The sequence below is a fragment of the Aedes albopictus genome, chromosome 1 (genome assembly GCF_035046485.1).
Source record: "Aedes albopictus strain Foshan chromosome 1, AalbF5, whole genome shotgun sequence".
In the NCBI taxonomy this organism is placed as follows: Eukaryota; Metazoa; Arthropoda; class Insecta; order Diptera; family Culicidae; genus Aedes; species Aedes albopictus.
The window spans coordinates 271015210-271028546 of NC_085136.1; the positions used below are offsets into that span (position 1 = coordinate 271015210).

The following is a 13337-nucleotide window of genomic DNA, read 5'->3' on the forward strand; positions in this document are numbered from 1 at the left end:
GTTTTAGAGCTTAACTCAGTATTGTCATAGTTAGATATTGAAGTACATAAAGGAATCATTTCAATCTGCACGACTAAAAAGATGAATAAGCTGAAAATAGAAATACACTAGAACTCCAATGTAGTCAATTTTCTTATTCAATTATTTTAATACCTTTAATTGCATTAATTTACTATTTTAAAGTGTCCAGGTAAACAAAATTAACTTGACACTTCTACTACCGCTGCTGACGCTGTAAGGGCGTGGCAAACTAGATGTTAGTCACACGAACAGTCGCGGCATTGGACTTCTGTGGCTAGTTATTCTACTAAGCTGAACAACTCTCAGTTAAGTAAACCAATGAAAACTAATTTTATGGATGTTTCAAACTAACCACCACAAGTGAATCTTCAATCGCCCGGACTAGGTCAATGTTAAGAAGCTACAACCTATAAACCACCCCAACATTATACGAATATGGTTCAGCATTCCGTCCGGCACGAAGCCCTAGTTGGCCATCCTCAAGGCTTCCGTCCGTTGCCGGACACTTCAAATGGAAACGACGACGACAATTAAACTCCAATAGAAAACAATTCAACTGCAGTTAGCCATCAATCGACGAGGAGGCCCTCACCACTCACTGCCACGTGTCATAACCATAACTATATCAATAACAATAAACGTCGTCAACGAGGATAGCGTGGCAGCAGCAGCGTGGCGCCGCCACACTCGGACTGAAAGGAGATGCTACTCACCTGATTTTCCCACTTTGGAGCTGCCAATGACGACCACCTTGAGTTTGTTTAGGTTTGTCATTTTTCGTTGTGCTTTGGCGTGCGAAGTTTCATCTGGTTGAGGGTACTAGTGGGCGAGTAGGGGAACTTCTACTGGATCCCGATGTCGTGACAAGTGTTGCTGCTGCTACTGCTGCCCCAGCGGGGAACCATTTCTTCGACTTTTGCTTTCCTTTTGCCACGGAACGTCACGAATTTCGTTTTCTTGTCTCCGGATATCTGCTGGGCTGTCGCATAAATTGTGCATGCGCGGTCGGTCGGTATTTATGCGCTCGCTCAGCTCACTGTTTGCGCACTTATCATTTTATTTGTTTTTAATGAGTGTCTGGTTTGGTGTAAGTTTTTTTTTCACTTTGCTGGTGACTTTATCGCTTCATTTCTGCTACCAAACGTGAATACCTACCTACCGACTGGATAAGCAGAACGGATAAATCGATGCGCTGTTATTCCGAGGAGCAAAGTCAGTTCCATTCTCCCGGATAGAGAAGAGTAAAGAGTAAAAAAACATAAGTATGGAGAGAACGTGTAATTAAGCTTTAGTGCAAGTGATAATTTTCTGGTGATGTTAGATAAGCCTTAATTAGGTGGAAAATGATATAAGGCCATTGTGATAGGCAGGCGATTGCTACAATTACACATTTATTTAATTAATTTAAGAGAAATAAAAAGGTTAGCAACTCCGCCTGGCATGTCGTCGGGAGAGGTAATGGACCGAGTGTGGAAGGCGCGGGCCGTCAACAAAAAAAAACCGCGAAGGGCTTTCTACCATGGAAATAGCTGTACAACAGCAAGACGTGTTTATCGACTTTGCGTCCTTGAAGAGGTCGTAATCGGGCGTAACAGCCTGGACGCTGCGCCGTATCGAATGATAACGAACAGCGATGCCTAAACTTTGCAGCTTCCCGTGGTATGGTAGTCCGAATCACTTTCTTCCTTCGCAAAGATATCCATAAAGTCCCCTGGAGATCACCCGGCCATCAAACAGAAAACCAAATCGACTAAAATTTGGTATTTAATACTAATCGACGGTGAATTCTTCTCGGATATAACCAATGTCCGCACATACCGCAGTGCGAATATAGATTCGGATCTCTACCTAGTCGCTGTATTCATGCGCTCAAAGGTTTCGATGGTTATTACCACGCGTCGAAGTCGAACGCAGCGGCTGAACATCGAGCAGCTGCGGAACGTAGAAGTGGCTCAAGACTACGCGCAGCAGCTTGCAGTGGCCCTACCAACGGAATAACAGCTTGGCGCAGCTACACTTGAATGGCTTGATGGCTGGATAGACATTCGATCTGCTACGACGGCCAATGTGAACAATTGAAAAACGGGAAGAATACAGCATAGGCGAGAATGTTGCAACATCGTACGAGGGCGAATGAGGCACGTTACAGACAGGCGCGGGACAGACAGAACTCAGTCTTCCGGATGAAGAAGTGCCAGCAGGAAGAACGAGATCGCGAAGCGATGGAAGAGTTGTACCGCGCTAAGGACATACGGAAGCTCTCGAAGAGGCTGAAACGCTCGCGCAGAGGCTTTGTGCCACAAGCACACATGTGCCGACAAACACGGGAATCTTCTCACGAACGAGCATGAGGTGGTCGAGAGGTGGCTGCAGCATTACGATAAGCAACTTAATGGCGACGTTGCAAGCACCGAAGGTGGCGTGGTAACAGATCTAGGAGTACGTGCGCAGGACGAAAGACTTCCGGCTCCTAACCTCCAAGAGATTAAGGAGGATGTTAGCCAGTTGAAAAACAACAAAGCCGCTGGTGATAGTACTACACTGGGTCATTACCAAGATTTGAGAGGAGGAAGTACTACCGGAGGAATGGATGGAAGGCACCGTGTGTCCCATCTACAAAAAGGGCGACAAGTTGGGTTGCGGGAACTATCACGCGATCACACTGCTGATCGCTGCCTACAAGATACTTTCTCAAATTTTATGCCGCCGTCTATCACTGATTGCAAGATTGTTCGTGGGGCAATATCAGCCTGGATATCATGGGTGAACGCGCTACAGCGGACCATATGTTCGCCATCCGCCAGGTGTTACAGAAATGCCGCGAATACAACGTGCCCACACATCACTTGTTCATCGATTTCAAATCGGCGTATGATACAATCGATCAAGATCAGCTATGGCTGATTATGCACAAATACGGATTCCCGGATAAACTGAAACGATTGATCAAGGCTACGATGGAGCGAGTGATGTTCGTAGTTCGAGTATCAGGGTCACTCTCGAGTACCTTCGAATCTCGCAGAGGGTTACGGCAACGTGATGGTCTTTCGTGCTTGCTGTTTAATATTGCTTTAGAGGGTGTAATTTGGAGAGCGGGGATAAACACGAGTGGTACGATTTTCACGAAGTCCGTTCAGCTGCTGCGTTTCGCTGATGATATTGACATTATTGCACGTAAATTTGAAATGGCGGAAACGTACATCCGACTAAAGAGTGAAGCCAGGCGAATCGGATTAGTCATTCATGTGTCGAAGACAAAGTACATGATGGCAAAGGGCTCCAGGGAGGAATCACCGCGCCCGCCACCCCGAATTTACATCGACGGTGATGAAATCGAGGCGGTTGACGAATTCGTGTTCTTGGGATCATTGGTTACCGCCGGCAACGACACCAGCAGAGAAATTCAGAAACGCATTGTGGCAGGAAATCGAGCTTACTTTGGACTTCGTAGAAATCTACGATCGAACAAAGATCGCCATCACATGAAGTTAACCATCTACAAAACGCTGATTAGATCGGTAGTACTCTATGGGCACGAGACAGGGACCCCTACGTACAGCAGAGGACACTCAGGCCTTAGTCTGACCGATAAGGTAAGTAAGTCCTTGAAGCAAATTATCGGGAAGGACCTCAAGTAGAGCTTGCCGAAACTCCATGACCATGACAAGCTCATGGCAACAATGGCAGCAGCACAGCCCGTGAAGTTGAAAGTACGTGGTACTAAAGGCAACTCAGGCTGAGGCTTTCGCATTCGCGGGTAGTCTGACAAATACGCACGCGGCAGTCGTTGGAAGATGAGCTATTTTTCGTAATGAAAGAAGAGGAAAATAAAGAAACAACAAAGTCCGTGAGTTGGGCCCGATCAAGTGTCCCAGAAGACTAGGAAAATCCTCCAGTTATTCCTTTCGAAAAGTCTGATTTCTATTGAAAACTGTTCATAACTTCTTCCATGGATTGCTGCAGAATTTCCTGTAGAATTTCATTCGGAATTTGCATAAAGGATTTTTCCAAAATTTCTCCCAGAAAAGCTTACAGTTACAAATTTATCCAAAGATTTTTTTAAGGAATCCATACGAGAATTCTTTTAGGAAATCATCTACGGATTTATTCAGAAATTCTAAAAAAGATTTCTTCAGAAATTTTTCCAGGTATTCTTTTAGAAATTTCTTTGGTGATTCCTTTTAAAATTCCTAATGAGATTCCTCCATTCTTCCAATCTTCTATGGATTTCATTCAAAATTAATCCATTGATTGGATCAAAAAAATACTCCCGGATGTCGGTCTCGAAATCTTCTAAGGTGTCTTTCAGAAACTCCTCCTACGGAGTTTTTTTTAGAAATTCTTCCAGGGATTCTTTAAGAAATTTTTCCAGGGTTTTTTACAGATATTCCCTCAATAATTTCTTCAAGAATTTGTTTATGTTGGTTTCTTTGAGTTTCTTCTGAAACTCCTCTGGAAGTTACTTTAAAAATTCTTAGGGATTCATTTGAAATAAAAAAAATCATTGGAAATTTAGGATTTTCCACTGATTTATTCAGGAATTGCGCTAGGGATTCCATTGAAATTTCCCGTAAGGGTTGTGTCCAGGAATTTCTTCAGAGATTAATCCAGAACTGATCCAGAGATTCCTGCAGGAGTTCATACAGAGATTAATGCAGGATTTGCTCCATATATTCTTCCAGGTATTTCCCCAGAAATATATTCGGCATTTTCTCTAAGGATAACTTCAATAGCTTCTCCTCGGATTTTACTTTTTTTAAGGGATCTTTGCAGACGCTTATTCATTCGGACCGGCCGCGTCGTCGTCGTCGCCGATTTGGCTGTGCTCATCTTCGTACGGGGCGGTTTAGTGTGATTTTGGAGGCAAAGTGAAGAGTACGTCGTTTTAAGTGTACGCGGTAATGAAATAAATCCTATTTCGATCGCTGCTGCACCGCTGGAGAAATGAGAATACAACTACATCACGGCAGACTATGAAGAACTTGGTGAGATCTTTCTAATTAAAAAACGTCATTTTAATCATACATGGGATATTTACCATATCAAATACGCGCCAGAAACAAAAATGCAAATTTTTGATTCAGGAAGTGTTAATGCATTTCAGATATCCAAATGATATCCGGATGCATCAATGCGGGGCTTACTGTTCCAGAAAACGACCTCAAGATGTACGTGGAAGCCCTGTCATACTTGAAATGGGTCGTTGGACGTGCAGTAGAGCTATCACCTTCTATCTCCAGGACTAAAACTGTTTGCGTCTATGGATAAAAGTTAAAATAGACGCAGACATTTTTCTTCCATAAAAGCACTGCCGGTCAGTGGGAGATGGATTGTAAATACATACATACATACATCTTTGCAGACGCTTATTTATTCGTTTCTCCGGGTAATCCTTCAGGATTTTTATCTTCAGAAGTTCCTCCGCAGATTTCTCCAGGAATACTTTCTGAAAAACCACCAAGAATTACAGTAGACGTTCGATAACTGCAACATGTTTACGTTTCACTTAGCGAACAAAAATCCGATAACTGCAACGCATGACAGCGTCAACAAACCAACAACTGGCTTAAAATGAACGTGAATCTCATTCGACTGTTCATTTGGGCTGGCATGGCGCATCATTCTGACATTTAGCAGTACGATAACTGAAAATTTGTTGCACTTATCGAACTTGCAGTTAAAAAGCATTGCAGTTAAACCATTTGCACCGACCGAACGTCTACTGTAATGATTTTATTCACGAGTGTCGCCATAAGTTCGTCGATAATATTTTTCTGGGAATTCCACCAAGAGTTTCCCGAGAAGATTGTCCAGGTATTTCACCAGGAAGATTTTAAGAAATTCCTCCCGAGATTCCTTCAAGATTCTTCTCAAGGTTTCTTTAAAAAATCCTTTAGGGCTTTGTTCAGAAATCCCTGCTTGTATTCCTTCTAAAATATCTGAGGAAATATTTTTACCTCCACAGATTTTTCCAGAATTGTAGAAACTGATTGTGGAATTTCAGCCAGGGATTTTTTCAAAAGTTCTTTCATGGAGTTTTTCAGAAATTCTTCCAAAATTTTATTTACAAATCCAGTGTTCTAACCAGGGTTCAACAGTTCATTGACAAATTCCTTCAGTGATTCCTGCAGAAATCCCTAAAAGCATGTTTTTACACATTGCTTCTGCAGTTCCATCAGAAATATCTCCTGGAATGTCTTCAGAGATCTCTATGGAGATCCCTGCACCATTTGTTCAGATAATCTTGTAGGCATTACTCAGAAGTTCTTCTAAAAATTAGACAAAATTTCTGAAGAATCCTTTGAGGAACCCTTGAAGGAAATTATGAGAAATTTCTCGAAAAATGCCTCAAGAAATTCTTTTAAAAACACTTGGAGAAACTTTGAAAACTCGTAGTAGAAATACTTGAAATTTTCCAAGTGGAATTCCTGGACAAAAAATCCTGAAGCGATTTCTGAAGTTATATCTGGTTCAATATCTGGATAAATGCCTAGGAAAAACTTGGGAGAGTTCCTAAAGAAACACCTCAAAGATACCACCTTAAATCTCAGGAGAAAAGAAGTCATGAGAGACTTCTGGAGTACATAATTCTAGCAGCTTCCAAGGAAAAAATGATGAAGAAATGTTGAGAGGGAGTCCTGCAAAAACCTGCAGAGAAATTTCTCAAGAAATCTCTTTTGAAATGTCTGCAGAAATCGCAGCCAATGGTACTGGGGAAATTACTGAAGAATTCCTTCAATAAATTTCTGAAGGAATTTTGTGAAAATTTTGTTGTACAATTTCTGAAGGGGTTTGTATACAAAAATACCACAACGCACAGTGGCCGGAGGCCGGACAAAACCTCAAAATTTCATTGCTTTGACATTTTTCTTTTGTTATAAATACTTCAACTAAGATAAATCCGAATTTTCAAGTCAATTGAATCAAAATTGAGTCCAGGGGAATTTTTCAAAGTTGAAAAATTATGTATTGAATAATATGTTTTTATCATCATAATTTCAAACCATAATTTCAATGTCGCAATGTGTAACATATAGCTGATATTGAAATCCATGAATTTTGTTATTGTTTTGGGATACATTTAACCTTAGCATTACAACATTCAATCTGAATCTTAGCTTACATTTGTTGTCTTTTCAGATCATTCCAAAAATGTAACTTTTACTGATTTTTTTGATTATAAATTCAGACTACATTGATCTAGTAGTTTTTAATGAAACAGTTCGGAACGATCAGGTGTGTTGCATCTTACCCCAAATCTTGTCTAGTTTTTGGGGATATACAGGGGATGGCCAAAATGTTTGGGATAGGCAACTTTTTTTCTCCCACAAAAAAAATCAACATGCTGTAACTTTTCATAGAGTGCATCAAAAAATCTCAAATTTTGACTGTTTGTAAACCTATTATATGTGCATCATTGGTACAAATTTGGGCTCGATTGATTAATGTTTCGCAAAGTTAGGACCGTTTGGGTAAAACACTATTTTTTAAACAACTCATTTTTGAGCTGTCATATCTCGGAAACGAGTAAACCGAATTGAATGAAATTTTAAACGTAAACTAACAATATGTATATGCTTCACAAACGATTAAAACATAAGTACTTTTTAAACTTTGAAAAAAGTTATCATGGATTGACACTTTTTGGATTTTTTTCGAAAAAATGTAATTTTCTACATCAATGTCAATAAATTTTAGTGTTGATATCCAAAGATTTTCCACTTCTGTTCTAAAGTTATCTCTAATCAGATATATTAGAGCCTATTTAGATTGAAGAAAGAACACATTTAGTAATTTTTGAGTGGTACTGTAAATTTGACTTATTTTCCTCTATATGGGTAAAAATTTCAACCCGGTATAACTTAATTCACCGTGAGAAAATATTACATTTTATAACGTCGTATTGAGTATCAATATATTGTTGATAAACGTTAAAAATTTCATTCAATTCGGTTCACTGGTATCCGAGATATGACAGTTCAAAAATGAGTTGTTTAAAAAATGGTGTTTTACCCGAACGGTTCTAACTTTGCGAAACATTAATCAATCGAGCCCAAATTTGTACCAATGATGCACATATAATAGGTTGACAAACAGTCAAAATTTGAGATTTTTTTATGCACTCTATGAAAAGTTACAGCATATTGAATTTTTTTGCGGGAGAAAAAAAGTTGCCTATCCCAAACATTTTGGCCATCCCCTGTACGTCACTGTCTGCGCAAAACTGCGCTTAGAACAAAAAATTTACTTTTTTGAAAAAAAGTTGTAATGGAGACGCATGGTTGCGGATCAGTCCAAAATTTATGAATTTTGTTTTCGAACGTAAACTTATAAAATATCTTTTAAAATTTCCGTCCAGAATATAAAAGTCATCATAGCACATTGATATGTTGCGTTATCACTTATGTAGAATGTACTGGGGAGGGGTTTTAACCTGTTTATTGTCGCGCATTCGGTCTTTTGAGACAGCATTTCGTTGGTACTGTATTCAACAAGTGTATTTTTGAGCAAATACAACAGAGCGGTTATTGAATGATTTTGTGATAGACTGTATTTATATCGATTATTTTAGACTAAGTAGCTATATGTAGTTTACCTTTTAATAAGTTTAATGAAATAACGGATTTCTTGTACATTCAAAAAGGAATGTACCTTACATATGCATATTTATTATTTTATGAACTAATCATCCAAGGTTTCATTTGCTAAAATACGTTCTCGGAAATTCGGCAATATTATTTTCAATAATGATTAACTCAAAAACCCCACTGAAATGGTGACCAGAGACCAATGCACAGACAAACAGACGTATCACTTCGAACAAATTGGAACTATTTAAATAGTGGTCACGAGAACATAATCGCTCAATGCCAATCAAACCGCCAATCAATGCCAATAACTAGGTGGCGGTGGTGACCAAACGTCAAACAGGAGCCAAAATGATGCTAGAGCCATGAGCGTACGATTTACGAACTACCGATTATTTGAACTAACTGTTAATAAGAGGATCAATGGGATATGAGTAGCATGAGATGTCTGTGTGTCTGTGCTGTGAGCTTGTATTGTCGACTTTTGTTCTACATAGATGTGGTATGAGGTATCGTCATTGTTATTTTCGCTGGTTGACAAGCGGACATGATGAATAGAATGTAACCCTCACTTAATAAAAAGTGTGAAGCAATTTTGTCTTCTTAACTCGCATTTTTATACAATTCTACATGCTTCATCAAAAAAACTATGTAGATTAACATAGAGCACTAAAACAATATTCCAAAACAAATAAACACGATGCCAAGTTATTTATTATAAGCTTTCATTATTTTCTATTAAAAATAAGGTTATTTTGATACTTTAAACCTACTTTTACACAAAAATAATGCAAGTTATGTAAATTTTGATGCCAGAAATAGATTCAGCACACCCAAATTATCTAGACATGTGAATTTCAGCGCATTTGGGGAAAGTTTTAGGTTTTGTCCGACATTTGTATGGAGCCCCGCCACTGTGCAACGGTTTGGCCAGTGTAAGGAAAATATTTTTAATAATTTATTTTTAATAATTTAATGGAAACCACCAATGTGCCAAGAGAAAGGTTTCAATCTAAATTTTGTTAAAAAAATGCAGAAATCAAGTATCTACTTGATTTTTGTATTAAAAGTGGCACTGGCCAAAATAGAAGCATTGCCGCAGTTTTGCCATATTCTCAACTTTGGATTCTTTTTTGGCCAATCACGTGTATTTCTTATGCGAGTGGTCAAATTAGAAACAGCCTGGTCAAAATAGACATAAGGGAGCTGATTTTTTAAAGGAATTTTTTTTTTCTTTCAGTTGTCGATCAAAATGTATGGTTTTTACAGCTCTCTCTTCTTGGCGTAACGTCCTCACTGGGACAAAGCCTGCTTCTCAGCTTAGTGTTCTATGAGCACTTCCACAGTTATTAACTGAGAGCTTCCTCTGCCAATGACCATTTTGCATGTGTATATCGTGTGGCAGGCCCGAAGATACTCTATGCCCAAGGAAGTCAAGGAAATTTCCTTTACGAAAAGATCCTGGACCGACCGGGAATCGAACCCGTCACCCTCAGCATGGTCATGCTGAATACCCGTGCGTTTACCGCCTCGGGTATATGGGCCCATTAGGTGTTACGGGTATAAATATTTGTTACATTAATAAAACAGAATAATTGTTTAATGTGTTCAAAGTTTAATATTAGTGCGTCCTTTGTGTTATATGTTGAATTTTAACTTGTAAATATTCGCCTTTTATTAATTAACATTTATAAGGTTCTAACAAAATAGAGGTACATGAATTGCAATCCTATGTCGATTGCCAACATTCAGGCCATTTCGTGTCGCGATTAAATATTAGAGACGTAAACCTTTCCCTGACACAGACTTCAAGTTATAGAGCTCTAGTATCGAAACCCGAAACGGGATGCCCGATTAGGATAAGTTTTCCTAGACAAAACCAAGCTATGAATACAGCATCAAATTCTGTGAACTAAAAGGCATACTGCCAACAAAAATACAATTCCAGGATGACTGACGGACCCAAATCAATAAATGAAACCTCGTCATCCTGTGATCGGAAGGAGTTATCCATCTGGATAACAGGGCACATTTATGTTATGTGTTGTGCTGCGTCAATTTGAGATGTTCCTAATTTGTGCATTTGTAAGGTTCTTTGTGTATCGTGATGCGTTAATCCTTTATAATAATTAATTTTCTTTTATTTTTGTAACATAGGTTTTCACAGCTGTAATCATCATATAGTATTAGGATCTACTAGTAAAAAATAAATTTATGCCGAATTAGATCGCAACAGGCTGAATAGCGCACTATAGCCAAAATTCCGTACTATCTAAAATTGAAGCTTCTACCCTACCTGGAGAAATTTCTGAAAGAGGTCCTGCGGAAACAAAAAAAAATATCATGAAGGAATTTTTCAGAGAACCACTGAATAAATAAAAAATATTAATTTTTAAAGCTATCTTTGAAAAAAATAATCCTGGAAGAACTTCAAAACCTTCTGCATGTATTTGCAGGAAAATTTCTTGAAAAATGCTAAGGAATAGGTTCTGGAGTAATTTATGCAGGATTTGTTGAGAACATAATTGGAAAAAAAATCTGGAAAATAAATCAAAAGGAAGGTGTGTATTTCGGAAGAAATTTTTCTTAGGAAACCTGTGGACCAGTTTAAAAAAGAATCATTTGAGAAATTTCTTGAAAAACTTGTGAAGAAGTTCCAAGGAAAATTCTGGCGGGCATTTCATAAAAATCCATGGACAAAGATATATTTTTTATGATAAATCCTGAAAGAGTACTCCAAGGAATTTCTGGCAGTGTAATCCTGGTAATCTTGGACAATTTTCTAGAAGTTTTAAGAAGAACGAAAGAAATTCCAGCAAGAACGACCCTTCAGCGTCAAATGAAAAAAAAAATCATAGTGCAGGTAAGGTCGCTAAGCCCAAATCACTGCACAGTGCAGTGACGCAGCCCAGCAACTGCTGTGTCAGACAGTCTCTGACTGGAGGACGGATACATATAGCCGGCATCAGGCTTGTCATTTGCTCCCGCAATGTGCCTCAAATGCATGTTTTTGTTCTCTTTATCTTTGTACGCTCCCACCGCTATCATTTGTGCGGGAGCGTAGCGCAAGGAGGAAGCATGCGAAAACAAAGAGAAACGTCGAACCACAAACATCAGCACAAAGAGAATCATTTTTGTGCATCATTTTTGAGGCTCCCGCAAAGTTGTTCGACAATTTCACCGGCGTTTTGCGCGGTATGATCGTTCGCATTCGCATTGCATGACACAATTGCATACATAAATACTTGTGCGCTGGTTAATTATTGATTTTATGAGCATAATCATATTTATGTTAACTCCCGGTGCACAAAGTGCCTCAATTTTGAGCAAACGCACTTTTTTGTGCAAACAAATCCGCACATGTTTCGGTGTCACAAGCTGCAAGCAGGAAGGTGAAAGAAACCGAGAGAAGCCGCTCTGGCATTGGATGCGGGAGCGTGGTGCAGATTTTTTGTTCTCTTGTTTTGCTCTGAGGAGGATTCCATCTCTGGCCGGCAAATTGGATCACCCGAGAGAGTGATGCTGGTGCTGAAAAAATAGGCAGCCAAAAGGACACCTTCTATAAGGCACTAGCCCAGGAGGTCCTGGGCGAGAAGGTGCAGGTGAGAACCATGACGATGGAGACGACTATCCAGCGTAAAAACCTGGATGAGATCATCTACACCGATGAGCTCGCAGTCGCTCTTAAGCAGCAGTACGAGGTAGATGTTGCACTCAGCAGAAAAATGCCTGATTTGCACCGCGAACAAGGGCCATACGACGCGATGGATGGGTCTTAATGCTCCGGAACACGGGAGGACCTAACAGCCGGCGATATTGCAGGTTACACAGCTGACCCTAAGTAACTGTGAGGCCGCACAACAATTGCTGTGGTAGTCAGTCTTGGAGACAAGTACAGATATCGTCCTACTAGGGGTTCGCAATAGCGAACATCAACGGGGTGTACTACTGGAGAAGCTATGACCCCAAATGGTCTATAGGACTGTCCTCGTCCACTACCCAAGTAACACACATGTTATATAAAAGTTACGACAGCGCAAGTTTTGGTTGTATAGAAGTTTATTCTACGTTATTTCAACACAATGTTAGAATTACGTAAAATAAACTTCTATACGACCAAAACTTGCGCTGTCGTAACTCTATTATAACATGTGTGTTGCTTGGGTATAGATTCGTTATCCAGCGCACTAGTCCGATTGAGTCATGTTGACATCGGTGGAGACTTCAATGTCTGGGAGTTTAAATGAGGTTGCGCATAACTAACTAACTTCTCGGAAGTATGACCTGTTTGTGAACTTCGCGAACGTTGGCGACAAAATACCTACAGTATGAATGGTGTAACCTTTTGAAGTCCGCATCTGATCCCTAACTCAGGCTTTGGATACACACACAGTACTCAACAATAGGTACACGCACAATGACCATCTAGCGATTCGGTAAATCACGGTTAAACACGGAAGATCTTCGAAGAAGGCTACAGCCGAGGGTCATCGATAGCCACCGGGCATGTCTTACCTCGTGCTCCCACGAGCCGACATTTGTGGAATGATTGTTCACGGAGGGTAACACCGACAAGCTGTCTAGTCGGAGCCCATTGTCACGCGTGCGATGTCGAAATGCCAAGAAGATACCTACCAAAGAACGAGTACCTGCCCACCAGTGCCCGGAAATTGCAGGTCTCTGCCCATTCTGCCTAGGAGCTATAGGAGACGGATGCAAAGAGCTTTC

The 13337-nt window shown here is 39.9% G+C and overlaps 1 protein-coding gene across 10 annotated transcripts in view; it reads right to left on the minus strand.

The window, feature by feature from the left end:
- The window catches only part of LOC109429323 (ras-related and estrogen-regulated growth inhibitor), a 279937-nt gene that overhangs the window by 44208 nt on the left and 222392 nt on the right, over positions 1-13337 (minus strand). For 4 of the 10 annotated variants that reach the window (XR_009996507.1, XM_062846762.1, XM_062846763.1 and 1 more), the window contains one exon: positions 735-1245. Coding sequence is in view for 9 of the 10 variants with exons in the window: in XM_062846762.1 (XP_062702746.1) it covers positions 735-795 (61 nt within the window). In the remaining variant the exon portion in view is untranslated. The remainder of the gene's footprint in view (positions 1-734; positions 1246-13337) is intronic. The other 6 variants (XM_062846766.1, XM_062846764.1, XM_062846768.1 and 3 more) reach the window with 2 other exon arrangements.